Raw genomic sequence first — 27951 nt, forward strand, 5'->3', positions numbered from 1 at the left:
ATGCAGCCCGGCCCTGTGCATTTTGGACTGGGGGAGGGGACTTAATTGCCTTCAGTGAGATTTGATTTGGAGGAAATGTGCAGAAAATTGGGTTGTCCTTGTGCATAGGGTTAAGTTAATTGGTTTTAATAAGATTAGGTGCTCCCTAACACATGGTTTAGGCCGGCGGGAGGAAGGGGAAATGGAGATGCTGGGCTTGGGGTGAGGGTTCCGTTAATGCGGGGCATTCCCTCATCAAGATTTTTCCTCGGCTGGGTCTAAAAACTCGTTTCCCATCTACTTAGCTGCATTAGCCCTATATGACGAATTGAAGGAGGAAGCAGCGTTCTGTGACTTCCCATTGTTTTCCACTTTTTAATCCGTTGGAGGTTTATGTGGGGAACACCCTGTTCATGAACTTTGTTTATAGCTAGTTCAAAATACAGGGGCCTTGACTGCTCGCTGGGGCAGAATCTCGCAGTTCTCACTGACATGTTACACCTTTGCCCAAAGATTTGCTGCCAATTAGTTCCCAGGCTAACGATACATGCACATCATACACTTAAAGCACACACACAAGTCCTGGGAACTGTAGTTTGTTAAGGGTGCTGGGAACTGCAGCTTTGTGAGGAGAAAACTTTAGTTGCCAGGATTTAAACACATGATGTGTTAGATACCTAAGTTCATAGTGCTGAATGGTCTATGAAGCCTTATAGGATCTCTCAGATATTGCTGACCCTTTAAATACCCAACTAAAACCTCCAGCACATACTACAGTATCTCATCAAGGAAGCCAGAATCGGACCTTTAATGTGGCAACACCTTTACAGCTCTCTGTCCCATTACACATCGGACAGGTGTCAACTTTACCGTCTTTTGAGTTAGGCTTTCTGCCAAGCAAATTTACTTAGGAACGCAGCCATTAGTAGACCTGTCTTCCCTGACCTGTCTCTCTGCCACTCTTTTGTACCGTCAATCACTTCTATGGATTAATTATGTAATAAATAAATGAATAAATAATGGCATTATGTAAATGTTTAACTTGGGCTGATGCCTTTTTGCTTTGCTTTTCTCTTGCAGAACTGTAATTTAAGGAACTCATCAGAGGATAGCATCATTCACATGGCATGCCAGCTTGTTACTGATCAGCTCATATAGTCCAAAGTACAAAGTACAGGGTGACCCGCAATACTTCCTACTATTCAAGCAAGTGAGCCAAGCCACACACTAGGTGAAAAAGCAAAATAACCATGACTGCAAAACCCACTTGGCTGGGTATGAAGGTACCCAGATATTTTATGGAGTTTATATGCAAGATCACCCCGGCTGAAATCCTATGCACCTGAGAGTGAGTCTTAATGAACAAAGTAAGACATAGTTCCAAGTAAACACACACAGAATTGCTCTGTCAATACAGATTAGCTCTTTGACATTGTCAAAGTGGTTTAAAGGTTGGTAAGAGTGAATCGTTTTAGGAGACGAGAGTCCTTTGAAACACGTAGGACCGCATTTTGTGCTATTTACGAACGGACGTTGCCAAATGGATATTAATTCTTTCAAAAGGTCCCCCCCCCCCGCGCCTCCTCGCTGCTTAGCTGTCAAGCAATATGCTCCTTTAAGACCTTTCGCGTCCTGCCCTCTGCCCCCGCCCCTCCGCTTTCCTCATTGGCTCCTTCGGCCCTTTTGTTTCGCTTTTGAGTACGGCTTCTTTACTTAGGCGCTTCGCGATTGGCTGAAGGCTATGAGGCTTAGGGAACGACTCTCAATTCTCCCCCGCGAAGTGACAGCCGAAGAGTTTATTTGCCTTTTCCTCTCCCGCAGGGAACTGTTCGCCTTCGCCCCTTCGGCTGGAAGAGGCTGCTAAATCCGGGCGGGCTGTAAGGCCCCCCCGCGACGCCGCAGAGCGCGGGGAAGTGACGGGTTGGGCGTTTTGCGGCTGTAGCTTCGCACGGTGCGCTAGCGACGCCCCCCCGCCGCCCGCCCTCCACACGCAGGCAGCCTCCTCCCCTTTTTTGGACCTGGGACAGGATCTCGGTGGCTTCGGGGACTGCCGGGCCGAAGTCCCGGGAATGAGCCACCGGCGCGAGGGAAAGCGGGAGAGACCTCCTCCTCTTCCTCCCTCTGCCAGCGGGCGGCTGTAACCAGGTGGCGGCGGGCAGCGAGCGGCTTCTCCTCCGGCTGGAGAGAAGGAGACAGAGAAGGTAGGAGGAATCTCCCCCACCGCCTTCCGAAGAGCATCCCCGGTGGTCCCATATGGGGGAGCGGGGATCACCCGGGCACGGTTATTAGTGATGGCCAGGCTCCATTGGCGCGAGTCTCCAGTTGCTGTCCTCCTGGCACGGAAAAGCGAAGCATCGCGGCTCCTTTTTCTGCTGCCCCGTTTTAAGATGCCGTGCCTTCTCCTCCCCTCGATCTAGTAGCCACGATTCCCTGGCACGCAGTCCCACTTCTGTGTTAGATGTGGGATCCTTAAATGCATCCTCCTCCTCCCCCCCCCCTTTCCCGAACTAATGGGATGGGATGGGCAGATGTTTGTTTGCCTCTTAAAACATTCAGTCGCAGGATCGTTCTTCAGGATTCAGTTCTCCTCTTCCTCCTCCTTTCTCTGAATACCGTAGTTTCCCCTGTCGTTGGTTTTGATCCATATGGTAGTTTCCTTTTCCTAATGGTATCGGGGTGCGCGCGTGGTCTCTTTCCTTAAATAGGGCGACGGCACCGAGGGTTTGTTTCCACCACTCAGCCCAAGGCCCCTTTGCTGTCAGGCGTGGGCCTCGGACATAAAGGGGATGACTGCCGTTTCCAGCATCCTCCGAGCTTGTTTGCTTGGTGCCTATTCCCTATTAGAAAACTCCTATCGCCCTCTGTGACTACAGATTTGTGTCCATACTCAACTGTTTTATAACTGGTAATTTCTGGTAACTTGTGCGTATAGTAAATCCTGATTGTGCTCTTCATGGGTTTTCTGTTAACCGGTTCTGGTATATACACCTAATAATCAAGTTTTAACAATATAACCACTGAGCACCTTGCCTGTGTTTTTCGGAAGCGAGCCTTTTGGAAAGTTCAGTGGTGTGTGAGTACATGCAGAGGATGTCTTTAAATAAGGAAGATAAGAGACACCGTTGTTAGCATGATGATTTATAATGATAAAGACTGTGTGGTTAAAATCTATAAGTAACCCAGCATAATGATGTGCTGTTCAGACCTCTGACATTGCAAGGACTGTCAGCCACAGATCCAAAGTTGCCCTTAGCTTTTGAACTGATGTGTTCCCACTTTCAACTCCTGCTGCATATTGTGAATGATCTGTTGCTGAAATGACACACTTTTTCTCTCGCATGTGTGCACATACACATTTCCTCCCCTCTTCCTGTTTCTTGGGACAGAGTCTTGATTTTCCAAGGTAATGAGTGCTTTCTGGGCCTTTTCCTATTGGCTCTGTACTAGACACAGGACCTTGTATGATTTAACCAAGGCTGAATTTGTAGCTAAGGTTGGGGCATGAAGTGTGCAGAGGCGATTTGAGAGACCGAACCGAAATTGACCCAAGACATGTTGCTTCCTGAAGAACAGGATGATGTGATGAAGATCATTAAAATTTATATAATGCACTTTGTCAAAGACCACAGGGCAGTTTTCAGCATAGAACATAAAAAAGAATACATAGCATAATATCCATACAAAAAATTTAAACGGCTATATAAATAACAATTCATAATAATAAGCAATGCATAGTAATCATACACAGTAGTATATAATGTGGAATGAACATACGGTAGTTAATATCTACCAAGCAGCAATGTCAAATTATGCACAATGTCATCCCAAGCAATAAATTCCACAACTCAACCTCTGTAAAATAATTTTATTACCTGCTTATCTTGGGTGTAACCGTACAACATAATACCCCACTTTCTACATTCCAGTGTACTGACAGTTGAATTGTACTCCAAAATTGTTGATGTAACAACATCCTGCTGTACACCTGAGGCCTGCAGGCTAGCTTAGAGCGTCAGGGAAGGCTGCATAGTGCACACAGCTATGTCCTCCAAATGCTTTGCTACCGTCCCCTGTCCCCAAGCATTTGCCATCCGAAATGGCTGTCTCACTCTGACCCCATTTGCACTATACAATTAACACAATATCATACCACTTTAAACAGTCAGTGCTTAAGTTCCAAAGAATCCTTGGAATTGTAGTTAAGGGTGCCAAGAGTGGTTAGGAGAACACTTCCCTTCACAGAGCTATAATTCTCAGAGTTCCATAGGAAGAGGAATTGACTGCTAAACTGCTCTGATAATTGTAGTTCTGTGAGGAAAATAGGGGTTTCCTAATGACTCTCAACACTCTCAACAAACTACAGCTCCCAGGATTTTTTTTTGGGGGGGGGGGAGCCATGCCTACAAGTCGTAGGGTACCAGGCCTCTAATGGCAGGGTCAACTCTGACCTGTCCAGACCAAATGTTGTTACCCTGACTGGTTTAAAGCTCGCTTCCTGGTGTCCTGTGTGACAAGAAGTTCAGTGTTTATGACACCTCTGTTAAAGAGAGAGAGAGAGCTCGTAACATGACATATGCCATGATTATGTTGTTGACTGCGAGTGTTTCATGGTGCTGGTTTCATTGTAATCAAGCTAAAGGTATTCGTAATTATTAAGGCAAATACTCTAAGCAAGTTATTGCTCAAGAGGGTGCTTGGCATGTGTCTCTTGGAGGAGATAAAGCTGAGGCTTGAAGGCATGACAAGTTGTTTGCCAACACGTAGCATATGTGACAAGCTTTAGAGCTATGCACACTGCATTTTACTTTGTGGGTTTTGCAGCTGGAGAATGTGACCTGGTATATTCAGAATGAGATTTTGCAAAAGCTGCGCATAATGTTGGTGCCCGCCTGATTTCCCTGACAGACAATAGAATATGCACACTGATCTAGTTCTTAAATGCATATACTTTAAAATAAGTACCCTGTTGGCTCAGCTAGAATTGTGTTCTGACTGAGCAAGTGTGCTTACAATCAGTCTTAAAGTGCCTAAATTCTACAGTACTACTAAAATGATATATCAAAACTCCCAAAGGCTACAATCCTAAAAGCATGTATTATGGAGTAAAACACAACTGATCCCAATATGTCTTCTGAGTACTGTGTATGTTATCAACAGCTGAATTAGATCCCTTGAGTTCTAGTTCTGTGCTGTTTACAAAAAAAGAAAGAAAAAGCTTAAGACTTTCAGCAGCCTAACAGCTTCTACTGCTACCTTTTCATACATATATTTGCTGTCCCTGTATGTGCTTGGGAGGGCAATGTAGTACAGTAGTTACCTGGGCTAAGAGAAGATATGAAGTGAGTCCAGTTAAAGGTCACTGTCGTGATAACGTTGGGGTGGGAAGATGAAACTTACTGCTTGTCCATTGCCGCTTCTTTTTACAGCCCATAAAATCTCGCCCCAAATTTAAGGTTCTAGTGGCATAAATGAACTGAACAGATGTTTTATTGTAGTGCCGTTGAAAGCCCTACTCTCACAAGCTTGTCCTTGGGTAAAATGAGAAAGTAAATATGAGAGGGTGGGGCAAGAATGTCTTGGCTAGATAAAAGGCCTCCATCTCTCTCTCTCTTTCTCTATATATTTGGAGAGTGCTGATAAGTTAGTGAAAAATGCAGTCTCTTAAAACAAAGAATTGTTGTGTTTCTCAGAATAAGTTTTTCAGTCCAGGAAACTTAACTCTGTTAACTGTGTGATTTAAATTACTCCAACCATGGAAGTATAGAGAATGAAATATTTCCCAGCATTCCAAGACTCACATTCTGATAGACTCTGCAAGGATTAGATTAACTTTTGAATATTTTGTAAACTCTTTAGGATCCAGTTTTTGTCAGATGGTGGATATGGAATCTGATTTGTGGGCCAGGGCTTAGCTGTGGAGCATGTGAAGTACAATTGTGAGAACAGTACTGAGCGTGTGCAGAGTGCTGCGTTTTGACAAGTGGTTACAGCTCATTGTTTGAAATACAGTGGTACCTCGGGTTACATATGCTTCAGGTTACATACACTTCAGGTTACAGAATCCGCTAACCCAGAAATAGTACCTCGGCTTCAGGATGAGAACAGAAATCGTGCTCTGGCGGCGTGGCAGCAGCAGGAGGCCCCATTAGTTAAAGTGGTGCTTCAAGTTAAGAACAGTTTCAGGTTAAGAACGGACCTCCGGAACGAATTAAGTACTTAACCCGAGGTACCACTGTATACAGCATCTATGAACTGAGATGGGACAAGAGTTTATAGAGCAGATTACATTAATTTCTGCTAGGCTTGAGTTCAGGTTCCTGCGCTCCTGGAAGCTAGCTGTGGAAGCTCTTATTTGTTTTGATTAAAGTGCATGTGTCATTTGTAGGGCAAAGGATATAATGGTTGTGTAGAATAAAGGAGATACCTTGGAAATACTGCTGAAGAATGCATGTAGGGAATGCAAGCAGCTTGTTGATCTGGTGTGTGTACGGTATAATACCTTTCATTAGGATCAACCAAAACATCAAAAAGCTCTAGGCCAGCTTTCGAATTTTATAGAACTTCTTTCAAGCCTTGATTTTTTTATATTATTATTTTTTAAGAAATATGGTTGGCAGGGAGGAGAGAGAGATTAATGTTGTTGATAGAAGCCTAGCCTGCAATATGTTACACCCTTTAACAGTAAAATCCCATATACAGAATTAGGTCCTATTGAGTTCAACAGGGATTCAGGAAGTATTTTGCAGATTTATTACATGGTGCCTAGTGCAAAAGGTCATAGTTTGCAACAGTACTAGTCTTGGACAGAGAAGCAATTCTCTCCCTCTATCTCTTTATAAAAAAAACATACAAGCCAGCATTCTAGTTCAGCCTTCTGCAACCTGGTATCTACCAGATGTTTGGGGCTATAACTCCCATCAGTCCAGCCAACATAGGCAAGTGACAGGGTTGATGGGAGTTCTGGAGGGTCCCAGGATGAGAGGGCTATTATAATCTATATTTATTCATGGCAGGAGGTTGTACCCTGCTTTCCAGCAGCCTCCCAGGCTGCCTTATAAGGAGTCAACTTTACAGTAAAAACAAATGTACAAACATTAAAGTCTAGCTCTAATTGAAATTAACATGTGCCACATGCATAATCACTGTATTTCATATAGATTTAACTGAAAAACATAGTTAAAACTTACTCCTTTTGTTTCTGATTTTCAACTCCAGTGTTTCTTTTAACTCTAAAAAACAAGCTTGCATGTGCTGTTTGGTCCTACATGGCTTATTGTTATAATGTACTTGAGGAGTATCCTTCAGTCTTTGTCCCTACAAGGGCTGCAGTGTGAACTGCAGACACAGGACAAAGTTTATTTGTCTAAAGGAGCCGATTGCAAGAGGAGTGGTTCTCTTGGGTAAGGCTTCTGTGCGTTTGTTCAGCCAGAGATCCTGTATTCTACCACAGCTGTATCTGCTCAAGGCTTGGCTTTTCCCTTCACTTACAGCACAGTCGTGAGCACATATAAGTTGTCTTATACTAGCTAGCCCAGTATGAACACACATATCTAGATTTAATAAGCTGAGATATGCATGAGACTTGGTGCTTGTGCAATTCTTCTTTGTGCACCTCTTTCCTTATTGGTGCATTGTGCGAGGTCAGGAAGTCTCAAATTGACCATAGTTTCCTGTTTTGTCCAAACCAGGGAACTGGCCCCTACATTTGAAACAAGCCAGGGTCAATAATACACACACATGCACACACACACACAGTGCTTATTTCTGAGGGTATGCAGGGGTACGCATACCCCTAAACATTTTGTGAATCTAAGTTTGGCCTCATTGAGGGGTAGTATTTCAATATGAGTAGGAAAATGAGAGTACCCCTAAACATATTTTTAGGGGGGAGGGAAGCTCTGTGTGTGTACTACACACACACATCCATATGGAAAACAATAGTCACTGCACATGCCGCAAAGCTGTGATATTTATGTCTTAACTAAGGGTGCTGTGTCAGGCCACTGGCCCACCTAGCTCAGTGTTGTCGTTGACACCAGGTTGGCTGATGGGAGTTGTAGTCCAAAACACTGACATGAGGTTGGCGAACACTGATTGGCAGTGGTTCTCCAGGCAGAAATATTTCCCTGCGCTAACTGGAGATGTTGGGGACTGAACCTGGGACTGTCAGCATGCCAAGCATGTGCTCTATCCCTGAGCTACAGCTCTTTTTATGTAGAAAAAAAATAGTGTTACATGTGCCTATAGGTTTAAGTGTGGCCTACACATTGTCTAGCACTATGTTAAATATTTACAGCCTGGAAAGAGTACCAGTTTTGGTCAGTAGATTATGTGAGGTAATGATTGGCCATTGTTTAGGTTACTTGCTACCAAGATTTTGAATGGGAGCTTTTTCCCCCCTTCATAATTTAAAAGAGGATGGTTATAAATGTACGCTTTAAGTAAAATACTATCGTTTCTGGGCAAAGGAAATGTATTTTCCCATTAATGAATGAAATATATTTAAAATTGGCATGACATCTATAAAGGCATAATCATTATGTTTGGTACTTTATTAAAACGGATAAAACTTGTCTTAAGAATACACAAGGAATGTGTTGTTTATTACAAAACATTGTGCAAATGTTTTCTGTCTTAAAGAGAGAGTGCACTGTTATACACAATAATTATTTAGTACTATGTAAACTTTATTTTACTTTGGCTTTTCTAATAATGTGCAAGTTGGGTCTTACAACTATGGATTGGAACACCTCCCCCCTCCCCCACCCCCTTTTTTAGTACTAGGAGTGGAGGCCCCAAAAGTGCCCTGCTGGCAAACACTTTTACCACAGATGTCAGTCCTTTCACCTTCCTCTCTCTTGTCTAGTTTGCCAATATGGGTGACCAGGAAACATTCCTTAGGAGGGTGAATTAAGTCTTTTGGCCTCCAGTCACTGAATTCTCATGCAAATTTATATTGACACATGTTGTTTAAAGCCTTTTGGTTTCTATGCTTTGAATGCATTGAAACACTTTAAAAGGCTTTGCTCCTAAGGCATGGGTGGAGAACCTTTGGTCCTCTGGATGATGCTGAGCTACAGTTCACATCATCCTTGGCTGTTGACCATGCTGAAGCACACAGCTCCCAAAGCAAATCTAGAGCACCTGCTTCAAAGCTGTCTGGTGGTGACTTTCTTTTGGCAGGAGATGGGGAGATAATTAGCTGTTAAGCTAAAAAAAACCTAAAGGCATTTCCGATGCTACTTGGCTGCATTCTAGCGCTGTGGGCCTTCAACAAATGCATGCTGTGGTGGCTTTATAGAGCATTCTTGGTGACAAATTTTTAGAGCCTAGTAAGCCAGAACTTCATGTGTAATAGATGAGCGGCATGGTAATATGTTCTAACTTGCTGTGTGTCATGTTTTGCAGAAGTGATAATTGGGTGTACACAGGGAGAAAACCCTGGCCAACAGACCTAGAAGATTCCAATAAAACTCTGATAATCTGCTATGCATGCAGAAGGTCCCAGGTTCAATCCTGGCATCTCCAAGTAGAACTGGGAATGTGCCCTGCCAGAAACCCTGGGGAGCCACTTTCTGTCAGTGTAGGAAATTCTGAGCTAGCTGGGCCCATAGATGGACTTCATATAAGCAAGCTTCTCATATGTTTCTACCTTCCTAACTATTTAGTACTGTGTGCTTACAACGGGAAATGAGCAGCGTTGCCTGTGAACCACAAACTGAAAGTTTTTTTGTCGTAATAAAAGAACTAATAAAAAGCAGAGGAGGCAGCCTTCCTCAGCATCTGAAGTTTCTGAATACACTTCCAATGGTAGGGCCACATAGAATGCTTTGTAATAGTCTGTCCCAAGAGGTTACGGGTCTGGATGATAACTTTGAAGCTCTTGGCCTCCAGTTGTGTGTGTAAAGTACTAGGTGTTGCTGCTACTTCCTACTTGAGCAGCTAAGGACAAAGCTAAATCTAAAATAAAGCCAGGCTGCAAACTTGATTTACTACAGGAAAAGGAGCACAATTAGGTAATAAATGGTGCCTTCTCCCCTAGTTTCTGGGACCCAAAATGAGGATTTACTTCAATAATAGAGTATTAGAATAGGCAAGAGGCATTGTAGTTGTGACTTTCCTCATGAAGAGTGCCCTTTTGATGTGTGTGTATCTATTTCCTAATGATGCTGCCCTTTTCTCTCACTTTCTTTCCCCCCAGAGCTGTGGCAGGATGTCTTCTATAGTGACACCTCTAGTGAGGTTCTCAACGTACGACAATGCCACCTATCCACCTTCTACCACATTAGTGGCGGCGTTGGATAATGTAACTTCTGCACCCCTGACAACTGCACGGGCTGACGTCAACATTACTGTGCCACACAAGTGCTTGTTGTTGTTGTATGAAGACATTGGGACATCCAGGTGAGATGCTGTTTTGTGTAGGCGTGTGTGGCTTTTGTTCTCCTTCCTCTTCTCCTTCCTCTTCCTCTTCTCTTCCTTCCTCCACTTCCTGCATTTTAAAAACTGTTTTATCTTTTGTGCCTTTTTCTAGGGTCCGTTATTGGGACCTTCTGCTGCTGGTTCCCAATGTGCTTTTCTTTGCGTTTCTCCTCTGGAAGCTGCCCTCTGCCAAGGCCAAAATCCACGCCACCTCCAGTCCCATCTTCACCACCTTTTACATACTGGTGAGTACAGGTCTTTCTGTTTTAGTTTTTTTAAAAGCAGGCCAGTGGGAAATTGGCCCACGTGGTGTTGCCTCCCTTAAGCTCACGAACCTAGTGGCATGTTCACTAATGACACCCCGGAAAAAATCTGTGCACCAGGGGTGCTTCCACAGTACAAGCTGCAATTCTGGAACAGGAATAGGCAACCTGTGGCCCTCCAGGTGTTGCTGGACACATGTGCTGATGCAGGCTTCCTCAAACTCGCCCTCCAGATGTTTTTTGGCCTTCAACTCCCATGATCCCTAGCTAGCAGGACCAGTGGTTAGGGATGATGGGAATTGTAGTCTCAAAACATCTGGAGGGCTGAGTTTGAGGAAGCCTGTGCTGATGTATCTGGCTGGGTGATCTGAACCTTTCTCCTGTTTATCTGCCTTCTTGCTCTGTCCAGTACCCAGCACCTCCTGCCCTTCTTGCTCCTTGCTCAAGAGAGGGCTCACGGGGTGAGGAAGAATACTGTAATCCATTTTCCCTTTTTGCCTACTCCCCACCCCCCTGCAATATCCTACCCTGAGAGAAACGTCTCTCTCCATTTAAACTGCATCGCTGTGTTTTAGAATCAGGAACGTGTTCAAATGAATCCTCTCCTTAGGGTGGAGTGAGGGGTAGCTGCTGCTTCTGAAGTCCGTCCTCCTTCCCAACAGCTTAGCCCACCCTGAGCCACTCACTGACAGCAGTCCCAGCCCAGCCCCCCGCTCCCCCAATGCAGCAGTTGTCCACAGAAATGTATTTGAAAGAGGATTAGAGACAGAGTTAAAGGAAGGGTTCTAGGTCAGGATCTAGCAGTGGTTAGACTTTTTTTTAAAAAATAATCATTTACTTGTGCAATTTCATTGTATTTTCATAATTACTTCGTTTGGGGGGGCGGGGCGCACTTGAAGCCATTTATAAACAATAGTTGTAAGGAGTTCTGAAAAAGCAGATGTGTGAGGAGAAGTGTCTCCTTCTGCTTTAAGTCAGATGATTATCAGTATCTTTTTGGAGATTGCCTCCTCCAGCCTAGTGTGTGTGTGTGTATGTGTGTGTGTGTGTGTGTGTGCATTGTGGGTGGTTGTTGTTGTTTTTATAAATAAAAACCTCTGCTTGTTTTTTAAATCTCCGCTGTGCTGTCATTTGCACCCAATTCCACTTTCATTGCCTCTTCTCAGTTACTGCATGAGCAAAAGGGCTTCTTCTGAAAGGAGTGAGGAAGGAAGGGAATTGTTCCCAGGAGGCGGAGGATTGTGGCAGCAGCCCTGGGCAGCACATGGTGGTGCCATGATTTCTGCCAATGGGTGACTCAGCCTGGGCTGACTCTCAGGCTGGGAGCAGGAGATGGGTGCAGGGTGCAGCATGCCGGCAATAGAGGAAGTTGGACGTTGTGGGGTTGTTTAAAAAAGATGTCGTGTCCTGTGCAGGCTTTCTTGTGTATTGCATTGTCAGATGTATGACTGTCTGTTGCACAGAAATCATGGGTATGGCCTCAGTGCAGGGAGTTCCTGGCTCTCCAGAAACAAGTTTTTCCCCTTGAGGCCGAGGCGGCTGACCTGAACAAGCCGAGCGAGGTTGGTGGATGAGGTCTTCGGGGACGTCACAGCTGTGAACTTAGAATAGAATCATAGAGTTGGAAGAGACCACAAGGGCCATCGAGTCCAACCCCCTGCCAAGCAGGAAACTTGACAGACTCCAAATGAAGCCTGAGAGGTTCCCAGACCATGCCCAGCACCAGCTGCAGATGTTTGAGTCTGCTATAAGAGCCCTTTCCCCTCAGAGAGTCATTGCTCTCAAGAAGCTCTTTGCTTTAGCCAAACAGGGACATTGGTTTCTCAGGCGTACAGTCTATCATCCCATGCATGGGTTTGGCCCTTCTGGTGCCCATGCTCTGAAAAGTATAGTGTGAATGTTGCCTTGGTCTCCTTTATAACTACAGGCAACAAGCATTTTCCATGGGGGTTACGTTCCTGACCCCTGTGTGTGTTGGCAGAGCGATCATAACCCTGCCCCATTCCACCCCTGCCCCACCCCCTTTTCCGGCCACTTCTGGGTTGTGGCGATGCTCGTGATCGTGCACATATTGAAAGTGTGTACAGTGGTCGTTGCTTTTACAGAAACCAGTGCCCTTCCCCTGAGGGCTGAAATGTTTGAAGCAGCAGCTGATAAAATCTTTCTGCCTCCAGTGTAACAAGTCCTACAATGTTAGTCTGAGGTGTGCATATGCATCTTACATATGAGGCCTTCCCCTATGCAAATAGCAATTCTGGATGCATTGCGTCCCACAGGGCACGCTTGAGGGAATAATGTAATGAATCAATGTTTGTTTTTTGTTCTGTTGTAAGTGGAGGCTCCTGCCATATTGGGGTTGGTGCAAAGCGCAGTGGCAATAGCACTGCTTAGCTCCCAAGCACGTTAAATAATATTTCTGAAGGCAGGAAAGAAACTGGTTATTTCAGGAGCTTTATCTTGGAGAGGAAGTACAGTAGATATATTTTACAGATGCAGCATAGGAGGGTGGTAACAGGATGTACAGGGAACTGTCCCAGAGGGCTGCTACAATGCAGGACATCCACAAACAAATACAGTACTGCAAATGCTCATTCACTTTTCTCGACAGGCTAAGAGGATATCTGCAAGGTGGTGCTAAAACCTGGTTCAGTCTTGCTGAAATCATTGTGTGGTGTTGTTGAGTGTGGCATCTGAAGTCCTGTTTGCTCTGGCCTTCTGGTCCCAGTCTCCTTACAGCATCTGTCAATGGGATTAATATATGTCAGCTGTATAGAGCCCAGCATGTAGCAGATTAGAATATGTGTGACCTCTGGAAAAGGGAGACAATGAATATTTGTGTTCTTAATATCAGTCGTAAGGACTGAATATGGCACACTTCAAACAAAACAAAAATCAATTTATTTCCTGAAGGGGCTGAAGAGTTGTTGTTTAATGAAGTTTAGCGTTTCAAAAGGCCAAGTTTTGTGGCCAGTAGTGGTAGGGTTGTAGCATTGTACATTGCATGTAGCACTGAGCTGAACAAATGCTGGCAAAAACTAGTGTAGCTCCTTGCAGGTCATTTATTTTAAACAAAATATGCTGAAGCTAGGGAATACAACTCTGCTTCATTTGAGGTAGGATAACCAGTTAGTGTATTGACATGTTTTGCATCTTTTCCAGCTAGAATTGGAAACTGTGTACAGTATCCCTAATGTTCCTGTGCCAAGGATTTTGAAAGACTTTATATTTCAGAATCTTCTGAGCTGATTTCGTGCCTTAAGCATTTTTTACTGTGTTCCCCACCCCCACCCCCTTGCTGCCGCTGCTTCAGCAAATGAATTGTGGAGTCTTTCCCAGATCTGAGGCTCCTTAATTGATATCCTGTGGTGTTGGCTGCCTGTTTATTTAAAATTCTACGTGCACCAGGCAGGCACCAATAGAATATGAAGTGATTATGATACAGAGAATGGAGGAGATAATAAGGATCAATATTTCAAGCCTTGAAAACCTTTAGTCCAGATGTTGCCAGACTTCCAACTCACATCACCCCTGATTACTGGCTGTGCAGTAACATCTGGAGGGCCTCAGGTTCCCCATTTCTGATGTGGGTCTTGCATGGCAAATTCTGTAGCATTTCTTTGCTGAGGTGACCTGGCTGAAGTAACTTGTTCCTTCTCAGCCTTAAAAAGAGGGAAAACTATTTCCCCCTCTTTTTCTTCTGTTCCTCTGTAATTCATCCTGTTACAAAAACAAAATAAAATGTTAAAGGGGGACCTTGTTGATTGGTCTCCCATCCCTAAAACCCATCAGGCATTTTCTCTTCCGCCTTAATTCGTAACAATTGCCATTGTCTTCTAGGTGTTTGTGGTAGCTGTGGTTGGGATTGCTCGAGCGGTTGTCTCCATGACAGTCAGCGCTTCCACTGCTGCTACGGTTACTGACAAGGTGAGTATGGGTTTGATACCAGAGGCGAGGGTGGCTTTGGCCCCTTCTTCACCATTTCTGGGGCAGGAATGTAAAAAGATTTGAGCTCCATTTAGTCATCAGTTACAATAATTGGTGGAATTCATTGTACCACTGACTGGGGTACGTGTGCATGGAACAAGGTCTGCTTGTGCAACCCCCTGGACTCCTCCCCATATTTTGGGGAAAGCAAGGGTTTCTGATGCCCTAGTTGTTCAACAATAGCAACAAGGAAAAGGCTTCTTCTATCTCTCCCCTCCTCACCCCCAAACGTAGGCTGCTCAAACAAAGAAATCTTGAGGAGAAAACCAGAAGTGGAGTTTTGGGTGAAAGGACTGTGAGCTCAGTTCAGTCCCTGGGAACAAAATCTTGGACCAAGCATGTGCTCAGAGACACCCTGTTCCTTCATTCTAAATGGACCTTGGCTGCTTCCTCCCCACCCTCACCTGAACCACTACTTTGCACCTGGCTGTCTGGTAGATTGGAGGGTGTGGTTCTCTTTTAACTCTTTGAACAGTATTGACTTTTGGCCCTGCCATCCTCCCATGCTTTGCTTGGCTCAACACTAAATCCCTTTCTAGTCTCTAATCCTACTCGAACAAATGTTTTTATTGTCTAATTGTTTTTCAGTTTTGCATTTCTTTCTTTTTTGCAAGCCGTATTTGGTTGCATTTACATCGAGACAGCCAGTCTCAGGATTTGTATAAAACAATGTGGCTCTTCATTTAGGCAAATGGAGATCAGCAGAGTCAATCGCCACAAGAATGATAGCCCTTAACTAGCTGTTTTGATGCCAAGATGAGTATTTGCTGTTGACAAGTAACTTGAGGCCTATCTCCCATGGTGCTTTCTTATGCCAGGGGATTGTGCTGTGCACCTGGTTGTAAGGAAACATTACCTGTGCCACTTAAGTACACCTTATGTATCTGGGTTAGATTTGGTGTCCAAAAGAGCAGTAAGCATTTGGACCAATCAGAACACTTGAGATAGGCTGTGCCAAGGGTCAATATTGACAAACGGGGGGCAGACAGTAGTTGTAATCTACAGCCCTTTAAGCCAGCATGGTTTTGGAGTGAGGTCAGTTGGGCTCTGGATTGGAACAACAGAGGAAACAGGATGATTGCAATGGAACTGAAGGGTGAAACCCCCTGCGATGAAGTAACAAGATAGCTGAGATTTTGTGCACAATGCCAAACGTACAAACAGTTGTGTAAGACTCGTAGCCTGAGAGGCAACTAATTCTGTAAATTCAAGTGAGCACCATGCATTAGCCAGTAAGGGAGATGTTAGGATGGTATTTTTAATTTTATTTTCGTGGATGGAAGGAACTTCTGATGGAAGGAACGATGGGAGGAAAACCTTTGGGCAAGCTTCTCTTTTAGGACCTATTCCGTTTGCTCCCTGATCTTGATTTTGTGGCATGTACTGTCTTCTCTAGATCCTGTGGGAAATCACAAGATTCTTCCTTCTGGCTATTGAGCTGAGCATGGTGATTCTGGGCCTTGCATTTGGTAAGGATTCCTCCTTAGCGTTGCTTGGTGCACTTAACCTTTTTCCTTGACGAGGCCATTGGAGCGTGGTGAATGTGCCCTGCTTTCGGTAGGAAAGAGCAAATCTTACCAAGCACAAATAGGACTTCAGCCAGATACATGTAATGCTCGTGCTGCAGGCGAAAGCTTCCATTTATTGTAGGCCCCTTATTTACACCCTCCATCTGTTTTCACTGTGTATGCAGTAGGGTACTTTTGTCTGAGTGAAGAAAGGACGCTTGATATAATAATAATAATAATAATAATAATAATAATAATAATAATAATAATGGCATTTCCAACCCACTTTCCAGTGTTAAAGGTGCAGTTGTTACCCATTTGTTGCATAGGATTCAGTTGCATTTCCTCAAGGCAGCCTTTCTGTGATGGAGGTATCTCATTTTCCCAGCACGCATGAAGCAGGTGTTTGTAAGCATCTATTCAATAATAGCTCTCGCCAGTGGACACAACCCCTCTGTATTTTTGTGTGCGTGTGTCCCATTTCGTGACTTTTAAAACAAACAAATCTATTCAATAATTCAATGAATTCTCCTCCACTGTATTTTATTCTACAAAAACCCAACCCTCCTTCATGATGCTCTCATAGTCCTCCCTGGATATACTGAGAATCTTCTGCATGCAAAGCAGCCACTGTTTCTCAGACTGGGACTATTTCTTTCTTTAAGCTTCCCAGCCCACCTTCCCATGGTGCAGCATATTTTAAGTGGTTTCTAGTTCTCAGGGCACGAGTTTTACTCTCAACTGCAAGCTCAGTCGAGAGGTTTTGCCTTTCTCTTAAAAGAAATCTGGCTTTGTTAGCCTGTCACAACTTAGACAGGAATGGCATTAGGCAGGACCTCGAACATAGGCGAGACCCCTATATGAGGTCTTGAGTCAGTGCATCAGATTTTCGCCCAGGATGTCGGGTCTGATGTCAATAACCTCAGGTTACTGACAGCAGAATCTTAGATGCACATGGCCTGTTGCATGACAGGTCTTTTATGCTGGTTTACTCGTAATGGCATCCCCGAGCATGCATAGGCTGGTCAGGAGCAGGCAAGTATATTTCTAGCCTTTAGTCACCTGACAGAAGACCAGCCATTTTCACTTGTCAAAGAAATGACCCCTGGTATGTTTCCCACCTCATTCAGGTCGTTTGGAGAGCAAATCCAGTGTTAAGCGGGTATTGGCTATCACCACGGTGCTGTCATTGGCCTACTCTGTCACCCAGGTAAGTCTTGGTGAAACAGGACAGTTGCACAGAGTAAGGCAAATTCAATTCAACTGTTTCCTCCTGAACTGAAAGCAGCTGCTCCTCAAGAGGTTCTGAGTTACTTTTAACAGCTCAGTGTAGTAGCTCACTCTGAACAGTGCAGCATTTGTTAAGTTTAAGCATGTTCTCCTTTTCTATAGTGGTAGCATTATGCCTTGTTTTGGTTTGGGAAGCCCCAGTATTAAACAGGAACATCATTGTCCACTATTCAGGCATCTTCTTTAAAAATCGGATGCAGTGAACTTAGAGGTACTGCATGTGAGTTTTGTTATGTATTTATTTACACGTTGGTGGTTGGTTGGTTTTAATCCCGCTCTTCAGGCAAAAAAGGCTCCTAGGGCAGCTTGTGAAGACAGTCCCTTCCCTCAGACATACAATCTGAAAAGGCACAACACAAAAGGAAAATGGGTTGGGAGGGATGAGGAAATAATAATATAATAAATTTTATTTATACCCCGCCCTCCCCAGCCAAGGCCGGACTCAGGGCGGCTAACAACCAATAATAAAAACAAGTTGAATGAATACAACTTAAAAACAAGATTAAAACACAACATTAAAACATTAAAATGCAGCCTCGTCACAGGAGGAGAAAGGAAAAAAGAAAGAGGGGGAGGGAATCAAATTGACTCCAAGCCAAAGGCCAGGCGGAACAACTCTGTCTTACAGGCCCTGCGGAAAGAAATAAGCAAACTCAAGTACAAGTTCTTAGTTACAAGTTCTTACAATGGTCAGTTGAGGTAGAAAAACTCAAGGAAAGGAGGCACCAAAGGTTGCTGATCTCTCAGCTCTGCCTTTGGACGTAATGGGCTGCTGTTGAAAGTGTAGTGCATTGGGATGTGGGACGAACCATGTAGATCAGGAGGGTAGTTGGCAGAAGTTTTAGGTCAGGCATTAAGCATGTGGGGAGGGATAGGGATAGCACCAGTAGGTTGGCAGGAGGTCGCGAGAGGAGGAAAGGTGCCATTTTTTTGTAACCTGCCTCCACTCTCAGGCTCAGAGCTAAATCCCAAGACCATCTGGCACATCTTTCCTCCTGCAGTTAGGTCAGTTTGTTATCCTCTGCTAAATCACAGTTTATGGACTGGATAGGGGATCTTGTTGTGTGAGGACGGAAAGGGCTGGCTTTCAAGTGAGACCGAGTGCCTTTTCCTCAGCTTCCCATGCAGGAAACACAGGCACCATTGTAAGCAGTTCATGCCCTGATGACCCCCTTGCACTGTTCCCCACCATTCTTTCAGGGAACTTTGGAGATCAGTTATCCTGACGCCAGGCTCTCTGCAGAAGACTTCAATATCTATGGTCATGGAGGAAGGCACTTTTGGCTTGCAAGCTCCTGTTTCTTCTTTCTGGTAAGTGTGATAAATATCTGTCTTGCTTGATCTGAATACCGTGAGTTTAAAACACTGGCGGTTCTTCCTTAATGATTTTTCATTCTCTTCATTTCAATGTGCTTCCTGGCATCTTCTAAACACAGCAACGAAAGTCAGGGTTGTTACTGTTTTCCACCACCTGCCCTCAGCAACTCACCTGCTGCTTTCTTCCTTAACAGGTTTATTCAATGGTGGTGATGCTTCCCAAAACTCCCTTGAAAGATCGTATTTCCCTGCCTTGTAAGTGACTTGCCTCTCCCTTTCAAACTAATACAATTTTTTCACAGGCATTAAAAGCCAAGCCACTTGGAATATTCCGGATAGGCAAAAGAAAGTCCTTCTTCACATAGTTAAGCTGTGGAATTCATTCCCACAAAGATGTTTTGTGGGATTGATGGTCAGTAGCCAATTTCCCCTGAGAGGACAGCAAGTGCAACTCCTCTCGCCCTATTCAGAGGCATACTGCCTCCCAAGAGTGGATCTGCAACGTAGCCATCCTGACTCATAGCCATGGATAGCCATATCCTCCATGAATTTGTCCAGTCCCCTTTTTAAAGTCATCCAGGTTGGTGACCCTCTCTACGTATGGTGGGAGTGAATTCAACAGCTTATGACTGGGGTGGGGAAACCCATGCCTAGGGGCCAAATGCGGCCCTCCAGGCTTCTCTCTCTGGCCCTCAGGATTCTTCTCTGGCCACGCCCACCCTCCAACCACACCTTTCACCAGCCCTGCTTTGCACCGCCTTGTTTTTGCCTGGCTGGAATTTGCCCTTGAATTCTGATAATGCCTATATAGAGGACAGAGGGACGTGTGACGGTGTGTCTAGAAACTGACCTATGGGAGATTTACATTAGCTGCTCTGCCCGCTTTTGCCTCTAGTTCCGCCTGCGCCTGGAAAGTTGTGCGGAAGGAAATTTGGCCCTCAGCCTGAAAAAGGTTCCCCACCCCTGTAATAGGCACCTGCTAGGAAGAAGGGAAAGTGGAGGGTTTCCTTAAGTTACATAACGGCTAGGTGGAATGGCCATCACTGGAGACCGTTATGCAATAAGTAGCTCTGGAGCATATTTCTTCTCCCTGTAATACTGTTTTTTTCCGGGTCTCCAAAGTGGCTTTTCCACCAAATGGTTTGTAGTGTAGGAAGTACCTGTGATTACATTTGACCCCAGTGCTTTTGCCTCTCTTTTTCAGCAAGGAAGAGTTTCTACATCTATGCTGGGATTCTTGCTGTGCTGAACCTGGTGCAGGGCATTGGCAGTGGTCTCCTCTGTGCAGGTATCATAGAAGGACTATGGTACGTATCCCTGTGGCTGGATAGCTCTGCTCAATGTCTTCCTGGTGCTATCACCGGGTGCTTTGAGAAGGAAGCACAAAGAGCTTTCAACACATTTGAACCAAAGCAAACTTGCTAAGGGGTACTGCTGTTGACGGCTGTGGAATTTGCAGCTCCACTGCCCCCATCATGCTGTGTTCCCCTCCATTGTACCACATCTGCCTCCAGATGCCTTTCTGGATATTCCACCTGAGACTGGTGATCTCATTACTCCTTGAGAAATACAGACTCAGTGCCTATCTCCTGACATTTCCCCTCTCCAATGGGGAAGGCAGCAGGGAGGGGGTGCATTCTGCTCAGCGAATTGGGAATGGTTGTTCTGGTCCAACTCTTTGGCCTTACTGCCTACATCTCTTTCCCTGCTTTTGATCCTTTTCTTTTTAAAGGAGTCAGTAGGACACAGTTGCTCAGAGTAGCGTTCTGCTTGGCGAAGCTGGGCCTTCTACTCCAGGGAGGAACAGCTTTTGGGGTGGGGTAGGGAACTGCTTTTCTTGGTGGGAGTCACCACTGGTGGTGAGTACATTCCAACTTTCCCTGTTCTCTTTTGAGAATGATAACTATGGGTCTTTGTAAAGAAGGAAGTTCTATCAACCTTGGTGCCTTCCCACCAAGGGACACAGCTGCATGGGCAGCCTGAGGAAGCCCCATCAACCATAAAAGCAAGCCCTGCCATGGGACAGTAAAGCAGCTGGAAGAAAAGAGGTGTGCAGAGACCAAGGGAAAGAAGTGCAAATGGATGGAGTGTCCTGTCTGCTATCCTTGGGACCAGGCATAGGCCAACTCCGGCTCTCCAGATGTTTGGGACTGCAATTCCCATAATCCCTGACCACTGGTCCTGTTAGCTAGGGATGATGGGAGTTGTAGTCCCAAACATCTGGAGGGCTGCAGTTTGCCTTTCCCTTCTTTGGACCCCCTGGGATGTTCACCAGGCCAAACCTGCTGTAGCTGGGAACCGGGTGTACGAAGAGCAGCCAAATGGGGATACAGCCATGGACATTTTGAGGAAGCTTAATCCATTGGCATCAAGGCTGGGCAGAAAAAAGCGGGTTTTCAGGGGAAAGTACTTCCCAGGAGGTCCAAAGGATGGAAAGAGAAAAGGCTTAGAAAATGGCAGAAAGAAAAAGCACTTAGACACGATGCCTTATAGCACAGACCTGTGCTGAGAAACGCAGCGCAAAAGGAAGTCTGGATGAGCCCCTGGAGTGAGAGACTAGGGTGTTGTCAGCAGGTTCCACGAACTCTTTGTTGGGAGATTTTGGGGTTGGTCTGTGAGTTTGTTTGGGCCCTGGGTGAGAAACAGAGAGGATGGGGGGAGTCTTGGGTAAGAGCCAGGAGACTGAGAGGTGAGGAGACGTGTCAGAAGTAGAAGGATATAGATATCTATATATGTTTATTAGTAAGTCTGCATTAATGATTGTATTGCACATTTTTGTAACATTTGTTTTTAGTTTTCTGTACACTGCTTAGAGAATATTATTCACTGTATTTGTGTGAATCTAATGCACCATTGACTCTAATGTGCACCTCAATTTTCAAAATGAAACCAACAAAGTATTTGCTGGCCCCATCAAATCTAGTGCACATCAAATCTAATTTTCGCAGTGTAATTTGGCCAAGAAAGGTCGCGTTACATTCGAGTAAATATAGATACAGTCGTACCTTGGTTGTCGAATGCCTTGGTACTCGTCCGTTTTGGCGCCCGAACGCCGCAAACCCTGAATTGAGTGTTTTAGTTTGCAAACGTTTTTTGGAAGCCGAACGTCCAGCGTGGCTTCCATGGCTTCCAATTGAGTGCAGGAAACTCCTGAAGCCAATCGGAAGCCTCTCCTTGGTTGTTGAACGTTTTCAGAATCCGAACAGACTTCCGGAACAGATTCCGTTTAATAATCAAGGTACGACTGTATATATTAAGCAGTGTAGAAAATGTATTAATAATTATTATATAATTATATTTATTATATAATACATATAATTATTATTATATAATAATGATTATAAGAAACTGTAGTCCAAAAACATCTGAATTGGCCAGGAACAGATTTCTAATTACTTGTGTCTCTCTCTTCTGTCTTGACAGCTGTGTCGATGCCACCACCTTCCTCTATTTCAGCTTCTTTGCTCCGCTCATTTATGTGGCATTCCTGAAAAGTTTCTTTGGGTGAGCATCCAAGGTTGTAGCCTGCAGCACAGTCCCAGGGCATTTTACAACAACAATAATAAGAAAAAGTTTTAAGATGGACCAGAGCAACAATTCTAGAACAGCAGATTGAGATTATTTAAGTTAAGAAGTGTGAGAAAACAAAAGGGCCTGGCATTGAAAGAGCATTTCAGAGCTTTAAATCATGCAGGCGTTGCTAGCAAAGGTCACGTTGAAGCACAATACTTGCCTCCCACTGGGATATTAATGCAATTATTTAATAGCAAAACAAACTTCAGCCTTTAAATAAACAATAAGTAACCACAACAAAAATGCCCAGGGTGACCTGCAGGATTAATAACATAATTAAAATAGAAGTAAAATGGCAGTAAAAGTATAAAATGGTATAAAGTGCAACGAGGCAATAGGCTAGTTTTCCTCACATCTAGGCCACAAAGACTCAGAAGTGGGTGGTCTCAGGTGAGGCCTACAAAGAGGCTAACTCTTCCACACATTCTCTCTGTGTGCTTCGTTATGATTTGTTTTTTTTAAAAAAATCAATTCAGTGACTCTTGTTCTTCCATCTGTGAAATGAAGATGGTATTTGACTTCATCACAGGGATTCGGGAAGATTAGACTCCTAATATCTGCGCAAAGCCTCATTAAATTCTGAGCTACTCTTAGAGTTTTTTTCTGGATTAGTGACAAAATGATTAATGTGAAATGCTGTGGAGGCCAAGCTTGTATTAGGTAGATAGGTCCCCCCCCCTTTAATGCTCTTGAGTTTTAAGAAGGGGCTTAAATAGATTGTCCAGCAGTTGAGCAAAGCGTGTAAACCAGCCTTCCTGAACCTATTGCCATCCAGATGTTATTGGACTACAGTTCCCATCTTCCCTGACCATAGGCCATGCTGACGGAGTTGTAGTTCAAAACATCTGAAGGGGACCAGGTTGGGGGAGGCTGGCCTAAATTTGCAGCTCAGGAGTTGCATTCCTTTTGAGTAACCACTTCCCTTGTTACTGTTCTGACTACGTAATTTTTTCAGCTTTGAGTGCCACCGTGTGGCCATGCAGTGGAAATACCCATTCTAATTGAGGAACAGTTACAGATAGGTAGCCGTGTTGGTCTGCCATAGTCAAAATAAAAAAATTCCTTCCAGTAGCACCTTAAAGACCAACTAAGTTAGTTCTTGGTATGAGCTTTCGTGTGCATGCACACTTCTTCAGATGCACACTACTTTAAGGTGCTACTGGAAGGAATTTTTTAATTGAGGAACAGTTGCTGCAATTAATTCAGATGGATTTCAACCGCAACTGTGAGGAACTAGCCACCTCACATTTTATATCTGATATAAAAGCAGCAAAGCTATATAACAAGCAGTAAACAAATAGTCTCCCAAATGCCAACATCAAATTGTGCATGCTCAAAAATGACTTGTTTTATTTCTAACTTCATCACTGATTCCAAGTGGAACTGACTGTGTTTGTCTGTGTGTGTAGATATATACGCAGTGCTTTTTTCTGGCAGGGATACGCATACCCCTAAACATTTTGTGAATCTTTGTACTTTTGTCCATTTACTATATTTATTTCCCCCGATTTGAACTATAAAATGGTGATTTTCTTGAGTCAAAATGAGAGTACCCCTAAACATTTTTTTAAAGAAAAAAAGCACTGTATATATGAGAGAGATAATGAATGAGACACACAAACACACAAGCCCCCATACCTACCTTCCACACCTCCCAAAAGCATTTAGGTGTCATGGCTAATTTTTGAACACAGTGGCTCTTTCTATTCTTACTTGCCCTGCTTTTCTTCTTTTGAGTCCCATCATTGTGAATGAAGCAAAGCAAAAGGTTGGGTCTTAATCCACAGAGTTTTCAATCCAAGGTCAGGCAGTGCAGGATCGCGTAAGAGAACAAAGGGAAGAGGTAAAGCCCAATGATAGACAAACATGACAGTATATCTTGGGCTACGTTTAGTTCCGGTTTCCTCTAGATGATGACGGCCTGAACGGCCTGAACTAAAAGAACAGCATTGCTGGCTGCTTTTTATTTCGGGAACCGTCTGCCCTGTTCTGAATTGAACCTTCTTTACTGGGAAATGGGATGGAGGGAGTTGTGCTAGGAGCAAAGCATCTGCTGTGCACGCAGGAGGTTTCAATGCAGACAGTACTGAGCTACGCGGACCAGTGTTCTGACTCGGTATCGGGCAGCTTCCCGTGTTTCAAGAAAGTAACTCGTTTGAAAAAAATTCCCCTTGTCTCTTAAATAATTTCCAGGTCCGAGCCAAAGATCCTCTTCTCCTACAAATGCCAGGTGGATGAGCCCGAGGACGTTGATGTGCACCTCCCGCATGCCTATGGTGTGGCCAAGAAAGAAGGCCTGGATTCCAGCTTTTACTCCAGCACTCAGATTGACACTGCAGCGTACTTGGATGACATTGCTTCCATGCCTTACCACGTGGGCAGCATCAACAGCATTGACAGTGACCGCTGGAAAGCCATCAACACCTAAAGGCGATCCTTTGGAAAGATGGGTCTCTCTTGCAGCCTTGCAGCTCCATCACCAGTTCCCCTTTTGGGGCGCTTCAGTGTGTCGCCTTCTCTTTCCTTCAAGTTTTTTTTCCTTTTTAAAAAAAAAAATTAAATCTTGAACGGAGCATAAAAATCAGTCTTCCCAGGACAATAGCTCTTACCTTTGTAGGAGAACAAACCAGATCAGCTTCTAAATGCTGAATCTTTGTGTCCTTGAGCGTTCCATGTGCACATGGTTGGACATGACTGCAACGTTTTCTTGGTGATAAGCCACACATGCAGCTAGGAAGCCTTGGCTGCTCTTGTATAGCATTATATATAGATAGCTATATAATACATTATTTGCATTCTATTTTTATTTTATGTTTTGGCTTCCGAGAACTAGAGGAACTAGAGGAAGGTGGGACTGCTCCCCATGCCTTCAACAGCTGCAGTTTGGTGGGAATTGTAGGGTGAGAGACCTCCACAGGCTTCCTGATAGAAAGAACACTTAAGAATGAACTGCTAAATGTTTCCAGAATTCTTCGCAGGGAATCTGGGAGCAAGTGTGCGCTTCTGTGTGTGTGTGTTTGCGTGTGTGCATTGTAATATATATAAATGCTGACTTTCGAAGAAGAGGGCAGGAAAGTAGGCAGCTGGGAAATGCTTTGGTGGAACTTGTTGCTGTGCAACTAAACTACTGTGACTGGCTGAGAAGGAGCTGTGAGTTGCATACACTGTATATGGTCTGAGTTTTTAGAATGAAAACTTAGCCAAGCAAAGAGCTTATAGAATGAGGATCTGCTTATGTGATAGTAGCAGAACTCCAGAGTAAATGGGTCCTAAGGAGCAGTGGAGGAGGGGTGTTGAGAACTGTGGTTCAAATGGGCAGTTCCAAAAAACTGGTCCATGGGATAGGACAAGGCAGAAGATGAATGGGAAATGATCTGGTAGTCTGTGTGTGAGAAATTGTGAGTGATGCTTGGGATGGCACCAAAGTGGAAAACAGGGTTGGATGTCTAGTGTGAAGGAGGGCTGTTGGACTCTGTGCCTTGGATTCAAGCTCTGTCCAGTATACCTTTAAGACCAGGTGATACTTCCTTGAACTTAGCATGAGGTTCATTCATCTCTTCTGCACTGAAGAGAGCGTCACACCAAAGACATAGCTGGCTATTCCCCTGACAGTGGTAGTGGTAGCTGATCTTCAGGGTCTTCCAAGATCAGCAGTGAAGGAGGTTTATCCCAGGCATAGGTAAACTCGGCCCTCCAGATGTTTTGGGACTACAACTCCCATCATCCCTGACCACTGGTCCTGTTAGCTAGGGATGATGGGAGTTGTAGTCCCAAAACATCCGGAGGGCCGAGTTTACCTATGCCTGGTTTATCCTTTAGGAATGGTGAGGGTGTTCTTTGCAGGAGGCAGACCCATTCTAATGCAGGAAGTTGGCTTCACCTTGTAAGACAAAATGGGAGAATTGGAAAATGATAAAAACTGCTTTTGAAGCACGCACATTTTGTGTGCATAGCTTATATTAGAATCAATGTTTTCTCATTTTCATGTTTTTATTACTAAATGCAAAAATGGGAACACTTACCCTTGTGCAAAATGCTGGAACATTTGCTTGGACAGAGGTTGATCCAGGAGGCAAATGTAGTTACAGTCAATACAATCCCAAATTCTAAGGCTGAGAAAGCAAGAACACCTGAAAAATGAGGTTTCTTTACTTTCATTTGCTGCTACCATTTTGGGATTAATTTTAGCACCCAATGTGCAAGGTGCAGATGATCAAGGCATATAAGCACACATCCTTGGAGGAAAGTTGCTTTGGAATTAATAGGACATGCTTTCAAGTAAACCTCTCTAGAATGGGGGTGCAAGCAGGAAAAACTACTCAGCTTTCTTCTTGTTGATAAAACATCCCTTCCTCCTCATGGCTTGAAACTTGCGCTGTTTGTGATTTTTCTGCTGCCGAGCCACATCAGGATTTAAAAGGCAACAAGATCCTTGACTTCACTTTTAAGACTTTTAAAACTACTTTTTAAGAAATACATGTTTAATTATATCTCTGTTTTGGATGAGTTGTGAATGCAGATCAAGAATTGTTGTGGTAGAGACCCGCACTTTGCCTTTAGTTTTTGTCTACCGCCCAGGTTAGCCTTTTCTGAGTGTTGTTTGAATTTGATGACACAATCATTCATTCAGACTTGCTGCTGTTAGCTGCATAGACATCTCACCATGGAGGTAACAAATGTACTGTGTAGTTTAGGCTTCCGTAATGCTTATGGCGCTAGTCATACCCCAACATACGATGCCCCAAATTCGACAAAGAGGCAGTCGTGGGAGCTGTGATGTGACCTTAATGCTATCTAATCTATCGAAATAACATGCTTGGCTGGTGCTGTAGCTTCTTTGCTTTCTGTGAAAGGCGAGAAAGGCAATCCCAATTGGCTGCAGGGCAAATGCTGGTGAAGATGTCATATAAGATGTCATACAATTAATGCTGCCCTCCCCCCCCCCAAAATATTTACTCAGCTGGAATTATAGATGCTCTCTGCATGATGGTTAAATACTGCTAACCAGCCAAAGTAGGGACCCTTGGAAACGAACGTGTCTTGTAATTTCCATGGATCCCCTACAGTTTCGTTTAAAAAGTGTACACCTAGTCCATCAAATTAAAAAAAAAACACCTGAACATGGGCTCCTTTGGTGATGTGAATGAGGATGAGGTGGTATTGGAGTTACTGTGTTTACTGTATTAGCAATCTATATCAAATGCTGGCCAGTCAGTGAGCTGTGATCAGATCTTCCATGACAGAATGGTCCCTGCCCCCTTTTCACTGACATTTTAAGCACCTCCTCTGTACAACCTGCATTGTACTTTGCTGCTGAGGAGTATCTGCACTAAGTGAAGGAACTGCCTCCTTACAAGCCGTGTGATCTATGTGTGTGTATATTAAAAAAAAGCCTCCCTGTTGAGCACACAGTATTGTCCATGAGCAGACAAATGTTTGTGTGTCCCTGGGTGTGTGTCCCACGGCATGTACCATGTGATGTTGGAACAGAGATTAAAAATAGAGTAATGTATATTTTTGTCTGTAAAATAAATGAACTTTGACATAAATTAAGGTATCCTTTCTCTCACGATAGAGGCTGTGTATATGTGTTCTTACATTTTTGCACTATTTGT

General features: G+C 44.2%; 1 protein-coding gene across 1 annotated transcript; it reads left to right on the top strand.

The window, feature by feature from the left end:
• The first annotated feature begins 1546 nt into the window (after nt 1–1546).
• Nucleotides 1547–27885, top strand: TPRA1 (transmembrane protein adipocyte associated 1). The gene is made up of 11 exons (XM_083489387.1): nt 1547–2180; nt 10181–10383; nt 10514–10646; nt 14502–14588; nt 16045–16117; nt 17287–17366; nt 18647–18757; nt 18958–19018; nt 19968–20070; nt 22187–22267; nt 24530–27885. Exons 2-11 carry the CDS (start codon nt 10193–10195, stop codon nt 24762–24764), a joined length of 1155 nt encoding a protein of 384 aa, XP_083345513.1. The 5' UTR covers nt 1547–2180; nt 10181–10192; the 3' UTR covers nt 24765–27885.
• Nucleotides 27886–27951: the final 66 nt, after the last annotated feature.

This window comes from Podarcis liolepis, assembly GCF_965112155.1.
Source record: "Podarcis liolepis genome assembly, chromosome: 2".
NCBI classification, from domain to species: Eukaryota; Metazoa; Chordata; class Lepidosauria; order Squamata; family Lacertidae; genus Podarcis; species Podarcis liolepis.

Coding starts and splice junctions, on each gene's coding strand:
- TPRA1 (XM_083489387.1), top strand. CDS start 10,193: ATGTCTTCTATAGTGACACCTCTAGTGAGGTTCTCAACGTACGACAAT. Junction 10,384..10,513: donor GAAGACATTGGGACATCCAG/GTGAGATGCTGT, acceptor GCCTTTTTCTAG/GGTCCGTTATTGGGACCTTC. Junction 17,367..18,646: donor TGGCCTACTCTGTCACCCAG/GTAAGTCTTGGT, acceptor CCATTCTTTCAG/GGAACTTTGGAGATCAGTTA.